Consider the following 22,388-nt stretch of genomic DNA (forward strand, 5'->3'; position numbering starts at 1 on the left):
CCTCTAAAGGTGCCCCTGCACCCGAAGCACCTAAGCCTAGGTGAGCTAAATAGATTGTGCCCCTATGATCCCCTGCACATCTTTTTACCTCCACTGTCGCTGGTCTACCTTCTGCAACCTCCGGTGCAATGCCTGCAGCCTTTGTCCAAAGCAAGTTGTCCATTAAAAAGGGTTGGTCGCCTGATGCTGAATTTGCGCCCAGCTGCCCCTGTGCCGCTGGCGATGTATCTTTGGTGATGCTATGTGGCCCTCCCGTCTGTGCTTATTCTTAACTCCAAAACTTGGAACCTTCAACCTATGTACCTACCTGCAACTGATGTACCTACCTGCAAGCAGTGTGGCTTCGAGCACCCCCAGTCTCCTTTGAAATGCATTGGGCCGAATTCTGATTTTGACCGCTACTCCCAGCCGCCCCTGTGCAGCTGGTTGTGCTGACTAATCCTTTGTCATCGCCGGGCACAGACCTGCTCTTCGAATTTTAAGCGCAGTCCTGTGGTCATAGAGTGCCTACGAAGTATGCCTGCCGACTCTGACCTGATTGGAGCAGCAGCTCTGTCGGTGGGCTGCGCCTGCCGGGAGCTGCGGACCTACAGCCTCCCCTGCCTCAACGCCACTTCTGATGCTGAACCACGGCTCCTGCTGGCTCTAGTGACCCTGACCACCCCTCCCCCACGACGGGCGCCGTGCCCGGAGGCAGTCTTGGACTGGCTGTTGCGATGCATCGGAGCCGGGGACAAGAAGTGGCGGAGAGCGGTGGTGCTAGTACACTGAGGGAAAGGCCTGGCGAGCTGCGGTGACGAGTGCTGTGGACTATTGCTGACGCAGGCGCCCTCCGCCGAGTCTTGTGCTTTGCGGGCGCCCCCGCCCTGTGCCGCTGTATGCCGCACTGTATAGTGCCTCCTGTCACTCCGACCCCTCACCTGGTCGGGTGGGGGTGCTGAGACCAGCCGCGGCGTCCTTGCGGCGCTGCTTCCGGAACCCAGACTGCCTGATGCCTGCGACCGGAGGTGGCACTCCAAACGGATTCCTGCATTACTACTGCGGAGGCCTGCCTGCCTCCGAGACCAGCGGTACTGCGGCGGCGTGACCCCTGCCTCCGGTGGTGCCCCCCCCCCCTCTCCTGTCGCCGTGACTGTGCCCCGCACTCGGCCCCGTTCGGATATATGGGTACTGGAGTGGCTACACAACGCAGGGGGCCGTGACGGGGGATTGCAGGTGACGGTGAGAGACCTACGCACGGGCAGCCCCAGCCCTCCTGGCGAGTGCGGGTGGATTAGGCCGTGTACAGGGCCTGCTGGGCATCCAATCCCCCCCGCACGCCTGAGACATAAGGCACAGTTAGCATGGTGGGCTTACCCTCTGCACCTGTCCTGTTCCTGGCCCGCAGTGTGCGCAGATGGAATTGTGCCACCCCTCTGGGGTGGCTGTGAGGTGGTACGCGGCAAAGCCTGTTAACTTTGAGAGCTGCTGAGTGGCCTGCTGGATTGCTCTCTTTGTGACCCTGGTTAGTGAGAATGCTCCGCTCCTATTACTGGGCCTAACGGATGACCCATGTGGACGCGGCTGGGCTGGGTGGGGAGGAGTGACTGACAATCTAGCCTTCCCTTGAATAGTGCCCACCACCTGGCCTGGGGTGGGGGTGCTGGGGCCTGCACCACGGAGTGGCTTCATCTGGTATTTGGGCTCATTCTATTTGGCCCGCCCACTACTGTAGTGTGCAGGGACGGGGGCGCCCACGCTTGACTCCGGACTACACCAACCTAATTGCCTGCGCCCTTGGTTCTCTCCGAGGAGCGGCCGCACATCCACTGAAGCTGTCACTTTGTGGGTCGCTATCATCGGGCTTGTACAACGCTGCAGGGTGCCTCTCTGCCTGCCGCATTGCTCATACATAGGCTTTCCTGTTTTCAGTTTCTATTTTTGGTAAATTCTGGTGGGGTTTTTTCAGTTTTTTCAATACCTTAAAAAAACAGTGGTTATCAGTGGTTACACATTTTTGCGCCATTAAAAACCACAGAAACAGTGTTTTTCCGGTGTTAATGGAATTTTAATTTAATTTTTATTATTGCTTGCTTTCTGCACAGATAGTGCATGTGTATAGGTAGTGTGTGCACAGGGTATATATGTGGACAAAATACATTTTTACTGCACCAGAATGGACTAATAAGTCAATAGCATTCTTCAATAACTCTTGAAGATTGTAAAGATGCTTTCAGCATACACTCTAGCATGTGACAAGGATATCTTACAGGGAAGCACTTCAGCTCAGGTATCGATTTGACAGGCCATCATACAACTTGTTCATATACGTAGCTGAATTACTGCAAATACAAACAATATCACTCCAATCTTAATTGAACTTGGTAGGAACTTTTTTCAGCAGCATTCTAAGTGACACTGTTCCATGTTTACCAAACGCCTGGTGTCATGTTTTCACCACTATCTCAGATGCTTGGTGACAACATTCGTTTCACACATACCTGTCACTACATCTTGCATTGAATGTTTGAAAACTGGGCTGTTTGGCAATTCCCTTACAATCAATACTGACTCACTAGAAAGGGGGACAGATGTATCAAAGGACTTCACCCATTCTCTGTCTGTGGGTAAATGTGATGCTACATATTAGGAAAGATTCTAATTAATCCAACCATTTCACCTATCCGGGAAGTCAAATGTAGCCAAAAGTTCAAATATGATTTTGATATTTCCCAATTCTCTACAGTTTATAAAATAACTAAATAAGACCTAAAAATGTATCTAAACACTGCATCTTTAGACCAAAGACCACAAACCTAAAAAAAAAAGCAGAAGGAAGAAGAGACAATATTTCAGTGACATCCCTAAACAACAAAACTCAAGCAGAATAATGTTAGCCCAGTCTCTCTTGATACTACCTTGTATAACAAAGTTACATTGTATTGGCCCCTTAAGGACGAAATAAAAATGACTCTTTTACTCCTCTTTTCCTTTCTTTGAATGGCACTTAGTTTGTGGATGCAAAGGTGTTTTTTCAGTGTTTATATGATTACACCAGGGATGGCTATTTTCCTTTCGGTGGGGTTTTATCAGTTATTATAGGTTAAACCTAAAACCAAATAGCCTACTCATACAGTACACGTCCGGGGAGAACTTGTGGGCGTCATGGGGAGAACTTGTGGGCGTCATGGGGAGACTTAAGGGGAAAACTTTGGACAATCATCCTGTTAGAGGTGGCCCTGAAACTACCGCTAGGCCCCCATCACCTGGCTCTTCCTCCTCAGGGACCCTTGAGGTTTTCCCTGATAAACGTGACCTGATCCTAAAGGAAGTCAGAGACTTCAGTACAGCAATAGAACAACAGATCGGAACCCTTACCACTGGCTTTACACTCCTCCGGGCGGACCATGTGAAACTCGCCGGCACGGTCCATGGCCATGTGAAAGCCATGACCAGCATGGAACCTCGAATTACAGAACACACTAAACCGATACAAGAACTACAACAGCAAGTCAACGGACTACAAGATTGGATCGAAGATGCAGAGGGCAGGAACTTCCGGAATAAGACAGGACTTCCGGATCGCAGTGAAGGCCCCAAAGCGGCTGACTTCATGGAAACCTGGTTTCGAGACCACGTAGCCCCAGAGGGCTTGTTGCCTTTCTTCTGCATGGAGAGGGCCCACCGGATTCCTACTGGAGCGCCAAGGGCTGGGGCACCTCCGCGACCCTTGATCGTTAAAATACTGAACTACAGAGACCGTGATGTCCTACTGCAGAAAGCGAGGGAACGTACGCAGATCCAATTGGAGAATCAGCGAATCTTGCTTTACGCCGACTATACAGTATTGGTGCAGCGCCAGTGCTCATCCTTTCAGGCATTGAAGAAAAAGCTACGGGCGGCCCAGCTCAAATATGCGTTACTGTTCCCGGCTCGATTTGAAAATGATACACGACCTGGAAAGCCTACTTTTTGACAGTCCGAATGATGCAAAGGAATGGCTGGAAGTGATGAACCTCGAATTGAGCCAAGATGGGCCGTCTGGCTCTGTGTGTGTCAGCCCCACACGATCTCCGGGCCGTGGCCCTTGCCGTGCCGCCAAAGGCCTGCACAACTCCGCCGCCCCTGGTCCTACACATGAACAGATGATGAGCAGCAGGACGGAGGTGCTGGCAATAGCGAACTCCTTTCATGACGACAACCTTAAGATCATGTCCGACTCGTACCATTCACTCGGACACCGAACATAGCATCAACCTCTTCCTCTCGGTGACACCTCAGTCTGTTGATGACCTGGCGGATGAATAACAATGCGTGCCTGCTCACTTTGCCCATTGATGCAACAGTGCCACACAAGCTTATGGCAGACCTAACGAGACTGCATGTATCCTTTCCTTTCCCCTACCTAAATCGCGTTAATCAGAACTTGTCTTGGCACATTTGGTACATCCTTGGGTACAATAATAGCACCTAGGGCCCAAACTGCCTGATATTGTCTTCTTGTTCATGATTGTTGGACTTGTGTGAGAAAGTGGCTCTGTATATACTGTTCCCTAATAGGTACAGGGTGTACAGAGTCCACAGTCCCCCAGAGGCTGATAGAGGTCAAAGTTAGGTATGACCTTACTCTCAAAAGTGGTAGCTTGGTCGAGCAGTAAGGCAGTACCAGTGTAAAGCATTTATTGTACACTCTCAGTCAGCAAATGGTTTCACACACTCAATAACTGAACTCTAGGCCAATGGTTTATATATATAAAATATATGCTTGTTTTATTTTTAGAACCACAAAGGGAGTAAAAATATACTTTCTCAGAATGAGAGGTTGAATATAAATACTTTTGTCTTAAGCAATAAATTTGTGTAAACAGTCACAGTTGGTTGCAATAAACAATCCTATTTCCTAAACATAACAATGCATTGAGCTCAATGGTAAATTCAGGTTATTTGTAATAAATTACTTTTCAGATTACTTTTGGAATTCCAGGTCTGGCTCCTAGAACCAGCCTTGGATCAGTATTCAGAATCAAGTGATGAAAGTCGACTTAACTGTAATGATTTTTAAATAATATTCAGCTATTTCAAAAGTTAGCACTTAGAAAATATTTCAAAGAAAACATTCAATGGATCTCTATGGCAAGAAATTCACATTGCAGGTAGAGTACTTTATCGTTACTTTAGTAATCCAGGACTGGGTGCCTAGACCCAGGACTGGGGTCCTTATCAAAAGCAGGTAAGTCATTTTGTTTGCAGAAATGGTACGATTTTAAAAGAATATTTCAAATTTGCAAAAATAGACACTTAGAAGAAATTTCACAGAAAAGCAGACAATGGTTTCCTATGGGAGAAAAATTAGTTAGAGGTAAGTATAGTTGTGAACACTTTTCAGGGTCAGGGCTGGGCACCAAGATCCAGCACTGGGAGCTCACCTAGGAGCAGGTGAGTAAATTCGTTTTTGTCACTTGGCTGATTTTTGGTGAATTTTTGCAGTTTTGAATAGTTCACACTTAGAAGATTTTTGAAGAAAAAGCCAGTCAATGTTACCCTATGAGGAAAATGAAGTTAGCGGTTTAAGGGTAAGTACTCGACTGGCAGAGTTGAAATTCCGGGCATGGACTCAGGGGTCCCCCAGTGTCAGGTAGGTACAGTTGATTCACCCTCAGCGGTTTCAGGACGGCCGGGTGCAGAGAGAGTTAGGCCCAATGTTATCCTATGAGGGATAGGGGGGCCTTGGTTGGTGGCTGCTGTCTGGCAAGCCACGCGGCTGTGGGAGCTGGGCTCCTGGTCACTTACTCAGGGCAAGTGGGGAAGTAGGTTAGTGTAGAGAGGGCACTGCCAGGGCCACTCGGGCGGCTGGGTGCAGGGTGCTTTTGAGCCTTCGGGCGCTCAATGGAAATCAATGGGAATGTTCCGGTTTGGAAAAAGGCTGCAGGCTCGGGGACGAGGATGTTTCAGGTGCCACCACCACTTCGAGAGGTAAGTTGGGTAGTTGTAGGTTAGGTGGGTACCCCGGGATTGGGCACAGGGGGCCGCAGGGCGCCGGGTGCAGGGGTGCCTTTTGACGTCGGGAATCTTACCCTCTGGTTGATCGCGGTTGGGGTGGCACTTGGTTCTGAGGCTGCAGGCTTCTTCCGGGATGTCGAGGGGGGTCCTTGGGTGCCGGACTCGGGGTCACAGTCGCCGTGGGGTCGTCCTCAGGGTCTTTGTCCACTCCGGCACTGGCCAGGCTTGGCTGGTGCAGAGTGTGTTGGGTCCGCGGTCCCGGGCTGCTGCCAGGGGTTAAAAATAGATTTCTTGAGTAGAGCCTCTACTCATGGGAGTCCCAGGGGCTTAGAGCCAAAAGGTAGCCAGGTCCTCCGGGGTTGGTGAGGTTGCTGGCCACGAGAGATGCCGCGCTGGTGCAGGTTCGAGAGTCGACAGGCCGGTAGGGCTGGGGCCTAAGCAGTTGGTGTCTTCTCTTTTTAGCAGCTGCAGGGCAGGTCTTTGTTCTTCTTGCTCTTCTTGTAATTTTCTATCTGGAATCTAAGGAAGGAAGGTTCAGGGTGCCCCTAAATACTCGATTTAGGGGCGTTACAGGTAGGTGAAGGCCAGGGACCAATGGGTCCTTGTCCTGGGGTGGGTACACCCCCTATCCTGCCTCTCTCCTGTGGGAGGGGGGCAGTAGCCTAATCCTGATAGGGTAGGGCCTCCCATCTTCAAGATGGCGAGAGCCCGCAGATGTGCTTCACCTCGCCTCCCCCACCTGAGGGGTGGGGTGGGCAGGCTGGCACATCCCCTGTCCTTGTATGGGGTTTCCGGCCAAGCTTCCCGCCAGAGTGGGGGGTTGCAGTGGCCTGGGGAAACTCCAAATGGCGGCATGCCTTTGAAGCTTCCCTTTGCTCATCCTGGGGGAGGAGATTTCTCACCTCACCCAGGATGTGCATTGTTGCAGGCCCGGGAGAGCAGGGGCTCTCCCACCCAGGGGTCCAGCAACGTGTCTGCTGTGTGGCAGCCGGGGCAGCCTCAGAGCAGACGTGGATTGTAAGTTAGCTGTAAGGGGGTATCTCTAAGATGCCCTCTGGGGTGCTTAGTACATTAAATCCTATACTGGCATCAGTGTGGGTTCAATGTGCTGAGAAGTTTGATACCAAACTTCCCAGGCTTCAGTGTTGCCAATATGGTGATGTGGAGCTCGTGTTTGACAAGCTCTCAGCACCATGTATTCTTAAATGACAGCACTGCACTTACAGTGCCCAGGAATGGACCCGGGTACTGTAGGGGCACAGGGCTCCTGCTCCTGTGCCCACACCATAGGCGTAATGCACCCAGCTAGAGGGGTGGCTGACATATGCCTTGGCAGTGTAGGTGATGGGCATGGTACACAGTGATGTGTGCCATGTCGACTCTTTGTTTTGTCCTGCACCCAGACACTCAGCCTGCAAGGGCAGTGTGTGTGTAAGGGTACAGGGCCTCTGAGGGTGGCACAATGAGTGCTGCAGCCCTTAGAGGCCTTCCCTGGCCACAAGGCCCTGGGTACCTAGGGTACCATTTACTAGGGGCTGACATGTGGCTAGGGTTTGCCAATTGGGAGTTTGTGTGGTTTAAGGAAGGAACATAGGCCCTGGGCACCTGATTGGCAGGAACCCAGGGTACACTCAATCGAAGTACATTCAGCAATTTAGCAAAAAGTGGGGGCATACCATGCAAGAAAGATGGCACTTTCTCACAACTTGTCACTGTCCTTTATTATGCAGAATGTATGCCTATGGCGTATAGTTATGTTAGACGAAAATGCTTGTGTCTCCTCTGCCACCCACATACACCACACCACATACCAGGCCAAGACCTTTTCTGACCACTGCCCTTTAGAGCTCACCCTTACATGGGGTAGGGTGCCTACTCCGGTCCCCACTTGGAAGTTATGGCCCCAACTACTGGAGGATTCCCCCTTTCGTACCGTGCTATCTGAAACCATCACAAGCTATTTCTCTAAGAACTGAAACACTGCTTCTTCCAATCTAATTGAATGGGACCCACTCAAGGTGGTCGTGAGGGGCGCTGCAATTGGGTCGGCAGTGGGGGCTCGTCAGGAGGTACATAGAAACCATATCCGTATAGAAAACCTCATGACCGAGCTGGAGAGCGTTGCAGCGAGTGACCCAATCAAACAGGCCCCTTTACAGGACGCACGCATTCAGCATGCTGAGATCCTTGAAATGCTCCGGGTTATCGACTATAGGGCATTTACACAAATGAAACACACTGAAGCTGACGAGTCCGGATCGCTGTTGGCCCGGATATTGCGAGACAGCCCAACCCCTCCCACCATCACTCGGATTAATGTACCTAACAAGGGCATGGTCCACACACAATTCGAGATAAACTATGCCTCTTGTACTTATTTTAGTAATCTTTATAACTAACTGCGCACATCGATGACTCCTTAGTGGAAGACTTTTTAAACGGCTACCCATGTCTTACAGCAGACACACAAAGGCACTTTCAGGCCCCATTACTAAACACGAAATTCGGGCTGCTATCAAAGGTCTGAATCGTAACAAGGCCCCGGGACTTGACGGCCTGCCCATAGACTTCTTTGAAACTTACTCAGATGCTCTCATTCCTAAGTTAGAGGAGCTATACAAGACAGCTTTGGAGTCCGGTCACTTACCCCATTCCACCATGCAAGCCTTAGTTATCTCACTCCTCAAACCAGGTCGTGACGGCACTGACCGATCTAGTTAACGACCATTGTCTCTATTAGCAACAGAATATAAGATCCTCAGTAAGGTTTCAGCTAACCGACTCAAGCCCTACCTAAACACCCTAATCCACAGAGACCATTGCGGGTTTGTCCTCGCACGCAGTACTTGCCTAAATTTCAGGCGCCTACATCATATCATGCTGGCTATCCCAGCGAAGTATGATGACGCTGGAAGTATAGCGCTAGACCTACGCCAAGCTTTTGACTCTATTACATGGGGGTACATGTTTGCGACGCTTCAGTCTCCCCTCAGAATATCTTAACTGGGTGGGTTTGCTGTATACGGCCCCACGACTAGAGCTCGCACCGAAAGTCATAATTCACGAGACTACACTATTCACAGAGGCACGCGACCGGGTTATCTCCATTCCCCTCTGTTATTTGTCCTTGCCTTAGAGCCATTAGCGATAGCATTGCGGCACACTGCTGAACACCTGGGGATACCAATAGACTGCACCACACACTTAATCTCGATTTTATGCTGACGATATCATTATATATTTACATGATCTTTCTGCCCGGGCGGAACCCCACAATTTTTTTATCCACCTTTGAACGTATCTCCGGGCTTGCTAATAACAAAGGGAGATCGATGCTTTCTATCTGCGTGACGGACCTAATCCAAACATGCTCCATTTTGGCGATTACATCCTGCCAGTAGCGCACCACACGTTTAAATACCTGGAAAACCAGTTTTAGAGATCACAGGCTGATCAATTTGATGGTAACCTGACAAAAGCAATTGCTGCAATACGCGCCAGTGTATCCTTTTGGACATCCCCGCCACTGTCTGTGATGGGGCGAGTTGCCATTTCTAAGATGGTGCTACCCCGACTCCTATACTTTTTTGTGAATTTACCTCCTAGTGGTTTCTCAGTCCGCCTTTCGCACACTTGACACTATCCTAGTAGAGCTTATTTGGGGAACAGGTCAACACAGAGTGAGCCTTCGAAAATTGCAGTTGGAACCTCACAAGGGTGTTCTGGGGGTAACTGACTTTAGGGCCTATTTCTATGCTTGTCAGCTTCAATGGCTGTCTTATTGGACAGCAGGCAGGAACTTATAGGAAATAGGATATGAGACCCAAGATCTAGAGTGAGGAGCCCTACATACTCTATTACTGCCGAAAGTAAAAATCCCCCTGTTGTGCCTTTATTCCTTAAAACGGCACTCCACTGCTGGAAGAAGGCTCTGCTTTACACCTCAGATGCGATCCCGTACGCCGGTAATAGAACACTATTGGGAATACCAACCACTGATGGCAGGCTCACAAAGGCTCGGCTACACGTCTGGGCGAACGCTGGTGTAGAAGAGGTGGGATCGCTGTTCCGCGATGGAACCCTCCTCGATCACGACACCTTTGTACAGACCACTGACGGGCCGGATCGTCTTTAACTCACGCAGCAGTGTCTCTCTATGTTAGGACGACGTGGGCACCTCAACGTACTGAACCTCCGCAACACAAATTGGTATGATCTCTATTACATGGGGGAGGGCAGCCATCTTATTAAATGGTTATACGTTAGTATTCGATCACAAGCCTCCATCTCACTCACTGCCCTTCAAACAAAATGGTCCGAAACAACTGACGACGCACTGATTGATAAGGCATGGGCGAGTATCCTAGAACACCCCAAGCGTGTATCCCGCAATGCCAAATTTAAATTCATACAATGCATGGTACTACATAGATCCTATCTGATCCCAAAGAGAATTTATCGCATGTTCCCGGACGCCCAACACCACTGCCCACATTGCAGGTCCGAGGAGGTGGGCTTTACCCACATGCTGTGGGCATGCGAAGAGGACTACGGAAACACCCCATTTCTATGGAATGGGATCTCATGCTGCAAGGTTTTTAAGCATTAGATCTTCACCCTTCGCATATAATTCCTACCCCATAATGTATCCAGTTGTAAGTGGTGCTCTTCTTTTAGTTTTGTAGTTTCTTTTTTTTTTTTTAGTTAGGGGCTGGTAAGGGTCTTACTCATGATTCAGATGCACACTAGAAGTGACTCGCACCAAGTATTATATACATACACACACAAGGTTAAATGGCACAAAGGCACCGACCGACCGGCCAGGAGGGAGGGTGGGGGGAATGAAGGGGTTTGTTAATGGGGTTGTTTAGGTATACATTGCATACGCATGGCTTTTGTATCATATGTATGCACTCATTCTTTCTTTTATAATCACAAGAATATCCTATTTTAATCCGACATATGTAAGCAGATCTTTGCTCTCCACGAAGATATTCTATGTTACGATTAGAAAAAAAAGAAAGAAAATGCCATGTTGTACTTGCTATGACAATTTGATATCACTTTATGGTACTCAAAGTTTGATTAAAAAAATAATGTATGTGCAATAAGGGTCTTACACTCCTCTGTGTTTGGCCTAAGGCTGCTCGACCACTCTATCACTAATGGAGCATCTTGGGTTTGCATTGAGCCCTGTACACCTTTGAGGAATCTCTGGACTCTATGCACGGTATTACCACCTAGTGGCATATCATATCCAGAGCCAGCATCCTACAGGCTCAGTTCGATTTCTCAGAGATGCTGGTCATTTCTGGGTTTGAATGGTGTAATAGTGAGCTGTTTGTTTCTAGGTGTTATTGAGCATTGGAATGTCAGGGACACACCGTTCTAGCTCAGCCCTTTATACCATAATTTTGTAGTGGCGTTTTATTCTTTTTACTAATTGTCTAAGTTGCACACCTAAATATTTGTATTGTTGTCACCACTATCTAAATGGATGTTTAAAGGTACTGTAAGAACTCCATGTGAAGGAATGAAACTGATGCATGTATTACATTGGACATTATAGATTGAACTATCAAAGATGAAGAACGTTCCTAGTTGAGTGACCTACAGGAAAAGCACTACTGTCCCATCAGGAAACTTTAAATAGCACGCAATAAGATATACCTTGAAATGATCACTTGAAAATATTTACTTTTCTGACTGAGATATTGTGAGACTTGTTGCCTTTTTCTTTACTGCTTTACACAAATGCTCAGTTACAGCAGGATTTCATGCTTCAGTACTCTGAAGGCCAGTGTTTCTGCTCATGCTACTTCCACATAATGTCTCCATTCTTTACCCATAACCTGCATATGTGTCATAAAGCTATCCTGTGTGTCACCAGTTTAATATGTATAGACATCAGTAGGGCAGCCAGTGGGTTAAACATTACACTTAAATGTTTAGGTAGGTAATTTCTTTTATGCTTCCTGTAGTTGTCGCAGAACGATAGTTGAAAACTTGACTGATTAGTGTAAACATCACTGGCGAAGTAGCTATATACATCTTTGTTTCTCTTCTCCATGGTTAGACTAATGTTTGTAATTTCTAGGCTCTGGTGTTTGCTAAGGGAAACAGTTAGGTTAAATTGGCAATTTGTTGAGAGATCTGCCACACCCGCTTGTATGTGTGTAGCAGTTTCTCACCTGCTTTGAGGACTTTGGTTCTTTGTTTTAATGTTTTTTATTCTCCCACAGGCCGCTACAACATTATCAAAGTTGACCCTAGAAAGCTGGAGCAAGAAATCCACTACTCTTCCTGCTGACTTCCACTATGATCCAGACAACATTATCCGCCTCAGCCTTAAGCCTGTCAACAGGGTGAGGATCTTAAAAATGCAAGAGACCTATGGGTGTTTGTGTCCAACCCTGCTTTGCCACTTGAACCAGCACTGCAGTTGCATTGGTGTACCTGCAATGGTCATGTGATAACAGAAAGTGCTATTAGAACTACTCCAAGAGGGGCTTTGACTCCACCCAAATGTTGCTTACCTTGAGCACAGATTTTAATTGGGCACAAGCTGTGACTTGTACTGAAAAAGGGTACTTGTATTGCACTTTTTAGCTTGTGATAAATCGTATACTTGAACAGTAGGACTGAGTTACAAAACATCACAAGACTATCCCTGGACATTGCGCAAGGCTATAGGCTTAACCTGTTGATTATGAAAAGATCGGACAAAGGCAGACTTATTTATTATGAAAGGTATATATTATAAGCCATTAGTCATTTAAGGGTGGATTATCATTACACTATGTTAAAGCTTGCACACCAGTATTACGTTACATGGAGTCTCACAGATTTCCTTGATGGGAATGTTGTTTGTTACCTCATGTGATAAACACTGATTTAGAAGATTCACACATTGAGAATCATTATGCCATCATTTATTTTCCATACATGTAATTTTATGACTAGTGAGTGGGGTGGGGGCTTTGGCTCTGCCCAAATTGTGCTCAACTGTTTCCCTTGAGTACAGATTTTGATTGGTCAGAACGTGTTTCTCTACCTAAGCTAGTATGCTTGTATTGCTCATTTGTGTTGTGGGAAAGGTTATGCAGAATACAGTAAGCTGGTGTTGGTACAATACCAGTGATAAAGGCTTTGGGGCTGATTAGTACATTGACAAACGTTTTGTCAGAGGACTTAAATCTTATTATTTTGTTGTGTGACTTTACGACAAACACAGTAAGCATGACTTCTTTAGTGTAATCTTGCTATTTTGAGGCCAATACACCTTTAGTGGTGGATTGTTATTACTTTGTGTTAAAGCCTATGCTACAGGTATTCTCACAGAGTGGGCCAGGGTGTTGGTTTTCCACTCTTGCAAACCTGTGGGTAGAAGATGTGCACTTTGATAATCCTTGTTAATCCTCTTACGAGAAGCTGACTATTGCTTTGCCACTAGCACGTGTATAGTTTTCGGACTATGTCTAAAGGCTGTGTTCTTGGGAAAGGTTATGAAGAATTCAGTTTGCATGAGTTCGCTATGGCGACAAACCAATGATTAAGCCTAATAGGCCGGACTGGTTCATTGGGTAAATTTGTTAGATGCCATACTTTAATCTATTGTTTATGAAAAGGTATAGCTAATTCAATAGGCCTGACCAGTTTATTATAATAAGTGTTGCTTAAAGCCAATGCCTTTAAAGGTGGCTTGTCAATAAGCTTTCTTAAAGGATTTACAGAAATATTTTGTTACAAGAATCTGAGATTACCGTAAAGAGGCATGTGTTTTGCTGCGGTTTACCCTTTCGGATAAAACCTTGGGGTAGAAGATTTGCTTTGTGAGGATCCTTGTTAGCCCTTTTCAGAATGGTTGTGCCTTGTTTTCCAACTGTAAGTTAGTATGTTTTTTGTAGTTTTAGGACTATGCCAGATGGTTGTCAGCTTGTGTGTAGTGGCAGTTGGTTATTGGGTATGGTGACAAACCAGGGATGACGGCCATAGCCTTGATTGGACTCCTACTGTCCAGCTACTGTGGCTGCAACAATGCTTTAGTGTGTCCTTCGAGACACAGCCACCCTGTCAAAGGCACAGCATTTACCCCCTTCCATTTCTTTCCACTCCGCAACACCTACCATTGTCTTCAGGCTGGCTGACGGAGGACTATCTATCCAGTTTGCAGTTGGAAGTGCACACCCTTTTGGCTAAAGGGGCATAGAGAGGGTACCAGCACCATAAGTAGGAATTGGATGTTACTTCAGTTATGTCTTTGTGCTGACGATGGTGCTTTTATGTTTTCATGGAATTTAATTTTGATCTTTTACGCATACCATAGTTTACTTAGTCTTATTTTAGACCTTCACCCTCTCAAAGCCTCTGCTAACGGAAAAATTACAGATGCTCACCCTATCCCAGGTCCTGTATTCCCTGGACCATAGAGACTGGATGATATAGTTGGACCTGCATGACACTTGTTATTAGCACGCCCCCCCTCATGCAGGTCCACAAATGGTGTCTCTGTTAACAAAATGTTTAGGGTGCACAGCTTTCCTTTGGCCTCACAAGTGCCTCTTGGGTATTCACAAAAGTGATGGCGTTTGTTGCAGCACATCTACAGAGATCCCAGTCTTCCCCCATCTCCACTACTTGCTGTTGAAGGTGGCTCATTCCTGGCAGTCTTCAACCATCTCCAGACGGCGAACCTCATAACATCGCTGAGTTCCCTATCAACAAGCCAAAGTCACACCTGACTCCTTCTCAAACACTCCCCTTCATCAGAGGTTTTCTGGACACAGTACAGTTTTGTACCTTTATCCTGGAGCGGAGAGTCCATGACATTCGGGCTATGATCCGATATTTTATCCACTGTCCTATATCTCCATGATGAGGGTTACTGGCAACCAGCCTCCTGTATCCTGCTGCTCAATGATAGCCTGTGAGATCTGTAGTCTTAGTGGACACAGCACAGGATGGAGGTGGGGAATCAGTTTGATTATTCCCAGTTTTCAGAGGAGGCTGCAAAGATCTGCAGTGGTTGTTACCTGACTGTGTTTTGATCAGTGGCATACCTTTCTCCTTATCCTGCCAAGATCTGACAGTAGTGACAGATACATCACTTCTAGGTTCAAGAGGCCACCTAGTAGAGATGAAGCTTGGAGTACTCGGCAGTCCCCGGCAGAAGGCTGGCTCCACATCAATCTGTTGGAGCTGCGGGCAAATTACTTAGCGTGGCCTTCCTGCCCAGCATCAAAAGTAGGTTGGTACAAGTGATCAAGGACAGCACTACTACCTTGTGGTATTGCAGCAAACTGGGTAGAGTCTGGTCATGGGCTCTACGGCAAGAGGCACTGCACCTCTGGAAGTGGCTGGACAGTCAAGATATTTTCCTGAGGGTACACCACCTGGTGGAATCTTTAAACGCCAGGGTGAACAAGCTCCGCTGCTGAAGCTGGCAGTTACACCTGGAGGTGGCACAGTTGGGAGAAGCTGGCTCCATCTTTTCGCCTCCACCAAGTTTGCCAGTGTCAACAGTTTTGTGCTCTCTCTCTAAGACACATTATACTTATAGTGGAGCTTCCTTTATGTCTCTCCTTCCCAGAGTTCTAAAGATGATCTGGAGCAACAACCCCACGTCATTCTAATGTCACTGGTTGAGGCAATGAGTGTGGTACCCAGAACTCCTGGTTATGAGCAACCATCCTCCAATCAGGCTGCTGCTTTGGAAGGATCGTCTGTTACAGCAGCAGAGCAAGGAACTGCATCAGGACCTATGTAATCTGCATCTTCATGCTTGCTGTAGGAAACTGGGTTATTAGTTCATCGGGTGGCATGACCTCATAAAGTAAGAATGGCGCAATTTACTATGAGATCCAGTTAGATCTCAATAAATTAAATGAGCTCAACCCTTGTTGGCTTGGCATTAGAGTAGTCTAGCTTAACTCCCGTGACCACCTGTGTAAAGCATTTAACACCACTAAAATAGTTAAAGTAAGAAACACAGCACAATAAAATCCCAATCCGATTCATACAAATAGCGAAATTTTAATCTTTCAAGTGACACCAAAACGACAATATCTTGTAGGGACCCAGAAAGATGTTTTTTTAAAGAACAATTGTGCTTTTAAACTTGAATCTAGCACCCAAAAAAATCAACGCACCAACCACTGGTATCTGGTTGCACTAGACCGGGTCAGAGTCGAACGTTAAGGCTCACCGCAATGGAGTGCTAGTCTGCCACAGGTACCATGTTCGTCCTGGTCAAGTCTTTACTTTTGGACTGTGACTTTTTTAGGAGGATTGCTCTCATCGACGGTGAGGCTGGCCTGCGGGATCCAATGGAGGGCTTGATGTCGATGCTTGTTTCTCAGTATTGGTTTCGGTGTTGCTAAAATACTCAACGAGGGGACTTGGAAATATTTCTGGAAGTCGGTATAGTAGTGTTTTCCACAGGTCCAGCAGCAGTGATCAGTTTTCTTGGCAGGTTTGCCAATTTTATCCTTTGCACAGCTTGTGGGAGGCGATGACTCGCTCGTTAATATGGCTGTTTCCCCGGGCAATTCCACCCACCATGTGACTACTTCCAGGTACATGTGGCATCTGACTGTCCCAGAATGCACTAGTCAACCCACTACAAGCATCGTCAGACACTTCTTTCTCCGTGTGAAACACCCTAGAGGGGTGACTACCCAGTAAATACATTCCCCTTTCAGGTTAACTCCTAATTAAAGAGCAACCAGGCTGGCCGGCTGGCAGTCAAAGAAACTGGGAGTGCAGGGGCTGGGTGACATCTGTTCTTGCAAACCCTGAAACCTCCATCCTGCTGGTTACATTGGGAAGTCTTCCAATGTTATCTAATAGAGAAAATAGACTTTGCAGATTTTCCACTACCAGGGCATGTAAAACAGTGTTTGAGGCATATGAGCTGCAGATTACACACTTTTGCATAGATCGCCATCTGGAGTTGGGCCCGGATGTTTGCAGTTTGTTTTTCCTCTTGGAAAGTCTTTGGAAGTGACGAGGTAGGTGACTCCTCCTTTGGATCGTATTGCGCATGGGCTTCGGCTCCATCCTCAGATTGTTTTTGTGAGAAGTTGGCCTGATGTATGATGTCACTAGTTATAGTGTACACCTTATATCAGTCCAAATACCCTTATGGTGATTGGTTGTAAAGTCAACCTTATAGACCAGCTATCCTAGTGGTAGCATGGACAAGAGCAGTCTTAGGCTAAACTCTGAATGGCATGTGAAGCCAGCTGTGATACCATATATAATCCCTTGAATACCAAATGAAAGGACACCACAACAGATATATATATAAAATAAAGTGTATTTATTCTAAGCAAACCCTCAGCACTCTTTATGAGTTTAGAGGTAAGTACAACACAGTCTTATTAATGCATACAGTAAGTCACACAGGTAAGTAATACAGTTAGGCCCTAGGGGCCACGCAAACCATATACTAAATAAGTGGTATAAGAACCACTGTCACGGAAATAGAATAGGCCTAGGCCTAGGGAATCGCTGGGGCTACACTACACTAGCGTTAGTTAGGGAGTGGGAGGCCCACGGGATTCGTGTGCAGAGTGGAAACACTCACGCGTAATGCGTAAAAGTCAATAGCAATGTTACAGTTTAGAAATAGATAGATTTAGGACACTTCCGGAGTAGCTAGGAAGTTGAGACTTGAAAACTAGACACTAGGATAGTCACTATCCTGATGAGCACCGGAGTACCCAAGTTACCTAGCCCACAGGCTGCGGGTGCATAGGGGTGAAGATGCGTCGTTTTCGTCGTCGACTCCTATGGATGCCTGAAGAAAGATGCTGACAGGCAGTCAGGGGAGAGTGTCCGGTGGATCCCAAGCCTGGGATCAAGAAGAGAAGAAACCTGCAAGCAGAGGGGACAGAGTCAAGGTCACTAGCCAGTGACCACGTGGAACCAGGAAGGAACCAGGCGATGTCGTGAAGAGTTGCAGGGGAAGGTGAAGCTTGTCGCTGGAGCCAGGAGGACCAGGAAGCGTCGAGGACGACCAGGACCAGGAGGCGAGCTGTCCCACGAAGGCTCTTGCTGTCGGCGGCGTCGAAGTTGGACTAGGACTCACCAAGCCTTGGCAAGCGGAACCCACGAAGAACAAGGGACTTGCTTCTGGTGCAGACCAGGAAGGTCTGGGGTGCTTCTTCTTTGCAGAGAAGCGGGAGCCAGTCTGGAGGAGCCAAACCAGCGCAGAAGATTTTAGGGAGCGTCGTCACAAAGGCCACTAGCCAGCGGGCAAGCAACCGGACAGACGCGGCAAGCAGGAAAATGCTGAAGGGCCCCACGCAGGACTCGTGGAGTGTGGGGGGCTGGTCTTCGGTGCAGATGGTGCTTGGGGTTGGGGCTTCTCAATCCCCGGTGCACAACTTCGAGGGTACCTCAGAAGCTGCGCTGTAAGTTACTAGCCACTTTTCCCAGGTAGCCGGTCCCACGTCGCTCGTCGCCTCCACGGATCTCAGCTCTGCTGCAGATGTGGATGAGGGTCGGAGAAGTCTGGAAATCAAGGCTCTGGTCGGGCTCTGCAGTCGGTTCCTCGTCGAACGTTTCACAAAGCAAAGGGTAGTCACTTGATGGTGCCTGTTTGCACAGGGTAGCCACTCCTTGGCTACAAGGGAGATTCTTCAGTCTTCTTCTTTCGTCGAATGTCGAAGGTCCAGAGTTTCTGTTCAGTTTTGCAGGTTCAGGATAATCTAAAGTCTTGAGGCCCAACTCCCACTCTTATACTAATCTGGGGGGCTGGGGCTACCTGCTAGGTCACGCCTTATGGGTGGGACCTGGGAGGGGGTGGTTACACCCACTTCCCTTTGTCCAGTTTCGCGCCAGAGCTGGGGCTGGAGTGCCCCAGCACCGGTTTGAACTGGACTATGCAAGGAACACCTTGTGTGCCCCAGGCATGTCTCATTCCTTTCAGCCCACCCTGCCCCAATACACTAAAGGCTGTCTGGAGAGGTGCTAGCACCTCCCCAAGCAGGAAACCTATTGTCCAAGCCTCCCTGGCTGGGATCACTCCCAGCTGCAGGAGGTCAGACTTGTGTCGTGGCAGCAGCATCCATTTTGTGATGCTGAGGCTTTGGTCAGAGGTTACACAGCAAAGTATGATTTTAACATGTCTCTCCCTCTAGAAGGGAGGAATAATATCCTCATCACCAGAAATGGTATGGGGGTATTATTCCAAAGTGTTAGACACCTTACACGACATGTTTTGATACAGCCCAACCATAGTTACCATAACCGTTTAAGATTATAAGGCACTTTAAGAGTATATGGTAGGCTATATCATAGAACAGCTATAAGGACATGGTTCCGAAAGCTGCAGACAGGCTCAGCTCATGCTAGAGCACCATCTCACATGTTACCAAGCACTCTGCCTCCAGGATTGTTAAGGCCTGCCATAGGAGTGACTGATAGGTACACATGTGTCTATATATAGGGTAGGTATAGGAATACTACACCTAAGCAAGGGGTGATTACACGACCTTGCCCCAGCTGAGTGATCAGCCAGTTGTGTCTGATTGGAAGGCCAGACCAGGGGTGGCATAATACATGCTGCAGCCCCTGGGAGGCCTAGGGTACACCTATGCCCTGGGTACCTAGGGTACACTGTACAGGGTCCAATAAGGTGATCCTTACCAATTGGGAATGTACCTAGGGTACATGGAATCCATTTTAAAGAGAGAGCAGACAGCCTGAGACCCTGAATGGCAGGATCTCAGGCCAACTAAGTCGAAAAACCAGCTAGACACTAGGCAAAAAGTTGGGGGTAACCATAGTCAGATATCCACCTTCCTACACAACCCCCCCCCAAACGAAAGGAGATAAGGCTGGCCTTTACAAGGTAAGCCTCTATTGCCTGAGTGGCCATATAAGGAAGAACCAGCACTGGCATGGTTACCCCCTGTCTCATGGTCCACTAAGCAATCCCTCATCCTAAAGATATCATAGGGTCTCCACCATAGGGAATCTCTACCTTTGGTGTGTCTTTGCAAAGAAAAAGGCTGGTGTTGAGATGGAGTACTGAAGTGAGTGTCCTCAAAGTGAGGCCTCAGCTTCCTCCAATCATCCTCCACCATGGATGCCTTTCTTTCTCTAACTGAGTTGCACTGTGCTCTCAGGGTCAGCCTCTGGCTACCTAAAGCTGGAGGCTGGGTCCCTTTTGTGGGCTTACTGGAGGGACAGGTCAGGTTTGGGGCCCTAAGGTCCCAGGTTTGCCTGTGCCCAACAGAATCCCTCTGGGGGAGGTCCCTAACTACCTGTGAAGGGGATCCCTCAGGAATGTTTTTACCCATCACCTGGCTAGGGCAACTAACCAGGCAATCCTCATTCTTTTGAAGGGGGGGTTCTTGGGGACAGGGGCCCTCTTGGGGTCCACTGGCCTCCCTGACCTCTGCAGCCCTGGGCTGACTGAGGCAGGGTAGAGAGAGGCAGGCTACCTGCACCAGACTGGGTCCCACCTTGGAAGGGGCCACTGACATCAGAGGCTCTGCCAGGCCAGGCCTGGCTACCTCTGGGGCAGTTCCTTCACAAGGGGTGGGGTCAGATCCCTGAGGAGGCTGACCTTTTCCTAATGTCTGGGGGGAGGGAGACTTTTCTTCCTCCCCACTACTCTCTGTCTGTGTGGAGTGATCCATTGTTTCAGGCTTCACTACACCTATATCAGTCTGAGTGTGGGCTGAGACCATTACAGCCTTGCCAACCTTTTCAGGAAGGCCCTCAGTTTGGGTTTGAGCTGTGACTGTTACAGCTCTGTCAGTCCCTACAGGGAAGTCTGTCTGTGCCTGGGCTGTGGCTACCACTGCCCTTCCAACCTTTTCAGGGAGGAAAGCTACTTGGACAGGGGCTGTGACTGGCACAACCCCACTACCCTTTTTGGAAAGGCCTACCATTTTGGAATGGGTGTCTTGTTCAACTCCAGCCCAAGCTGAGAGTTCTAAGTCATTCCCCAGCAAGCAGTCCACAGGCAAGGTTGGAGACACTGCCACCCTTTTAGGGCCAGTGACCCCTCCCCAGCTGAGACATACTTCTGCCATGGGATGACTATTTTGTTTGCCATCAATGTTAGTTACCTGGTATGAGAAACCAGGCAAAAGCTGCTCAGAGGGAACTAGCCTATGGGCCACCATAGTGATGCTAGCTCCAGTGTCTCTGTAGGCCTCAGCTTTTCTACCATTGATGTAGGGTTCCTGTCTGTACCTACCCAAAGTGTTGGGACAGGCAGTGAAGTTGGCAAACCCCATGCCACCATCACAGACAAGAGTAGCTGCTGCAGGGGAATTGGCTAAGCCAGGATCCCCCTGTGTTCCCCAAGAAAACCCAACCAAATTTTTGGGGGCACTCCCACCACCTGGGGGATTACTGCTGACAGTAATAGGTGGTGTTACAGGAGTAGTTGGAGGAACAGTTTTGTTTTTAGCCTGTGGACAACTGCTGTCAGTTTTCCAATGCCCAGGTGTTTTACACACATGGCAGTAAGGCTTTTTAACTGTGGAAGAGGAGGGAGCTTGGGACCCACCACCCTGTGTGGAGTTTTGGGGCCCTGAGGAAGATTTCTCTTTTGCTTTATCCCCACCCTTCTCTTGAGGCTTGGTGGTATCTTTCTTTTGGTCACCACCCTGATTTTTAGGCCTAATCCTGGTCCTGACCCATTTATCTGCCCTCTTTCCCAATTCTTGGGGAGAGGTCAAATCTGAGTCTACCAGGTGTTGATGGAGAAGCTGGTTCTGACAATTACTAAGGATCTGCTCCCTCATAATCAAGTTGTACAATCCTGTATAGTCCTGCACCTTGCTGCCAGTCAACCAACCTTCCAAAGCCTTAGTGGCACAATCCACAAAATCAGACCAGTCCTGTGTCTGTGTCTTCTGGGTGTCTCTGAACAACAACCTATATTGCTCAGTGGTTAAGCCAAACCCATCTATCAGAGCACTCTTCAGGACTTTGTAATTGTTTGCATCCTCATCACTGACTGTGAGGAGCTTGTCTCTACCTTTATCAGAAAAGGAGAGCCACAAGATAGCTGCCCACTGACTTTGGGGTACCTGCTGTACTTTGCAGGCCCTCTCCAAAGCAGTCATCCATTTGTGGATGTCATCCCCATTCTGATATGGGGGGACTATCTTGCTTAGGTTTCTATGGTCATAAGACTTATCCCTATCTCTAGGAATGTTGCTGCCACCAGTGGGTTCTGACCCACACAATTTTTGCTCTCTAGCCAGAGCAAGCTTCTCTTTGGCAAGGGCAATTTCTTCCCTCTGAATCCTCAGATTAGCTTCCCTCATTCTGGCTTTATGCTCCTTTCTCTCAGGTGAACTCATTCCCCTGTGAGAGGAAACATTAGAGATGCTAGAAACATGGGAGTGGATGGATTCCACTGAAGGGGATCTGTCCCT

General features: G+C 48.1%; 1 protein-coding gene across 2 annotated transcripts in view; it reads left to right on the forward strand.

Annotated features, from left to right (window-relative positions):
* Window positions 1-22,388, forward strand: part of NCAPH (non-SMC condensin I complex subunit H) — a 414,052-nt gene that overhangs the window by 305,513 nt on the left and 86,151 nt on the right. For both annotated transcript variants that reach the window (XM_085634348.1, XM_085634347.1), the window contains exon 12: window positions 12,222-12,344. In XM_085634348.1, coding sequence (XP_085490474.1) covers window positions 12,222-12,344 — 123 coding nt within the window. The remainder of the gene's footprint in view (window positions 1-12,221; window positions 12,345-22,388) is intronic.

This window comes from Triturus cristatus, chromosome 11 (genome assembly GCF_964204655.1).
Source record: "Triturus cristatus chromosome 11, aTriCri1.1, whole genome shotgun sequence".
Taxonomy (NCBI): domain Eukaryota; kingdom Metazoa; phylum Chordata; class Amphibia; order Caudata; family Salamandridae; genus Triturus; species Triturus cristatus.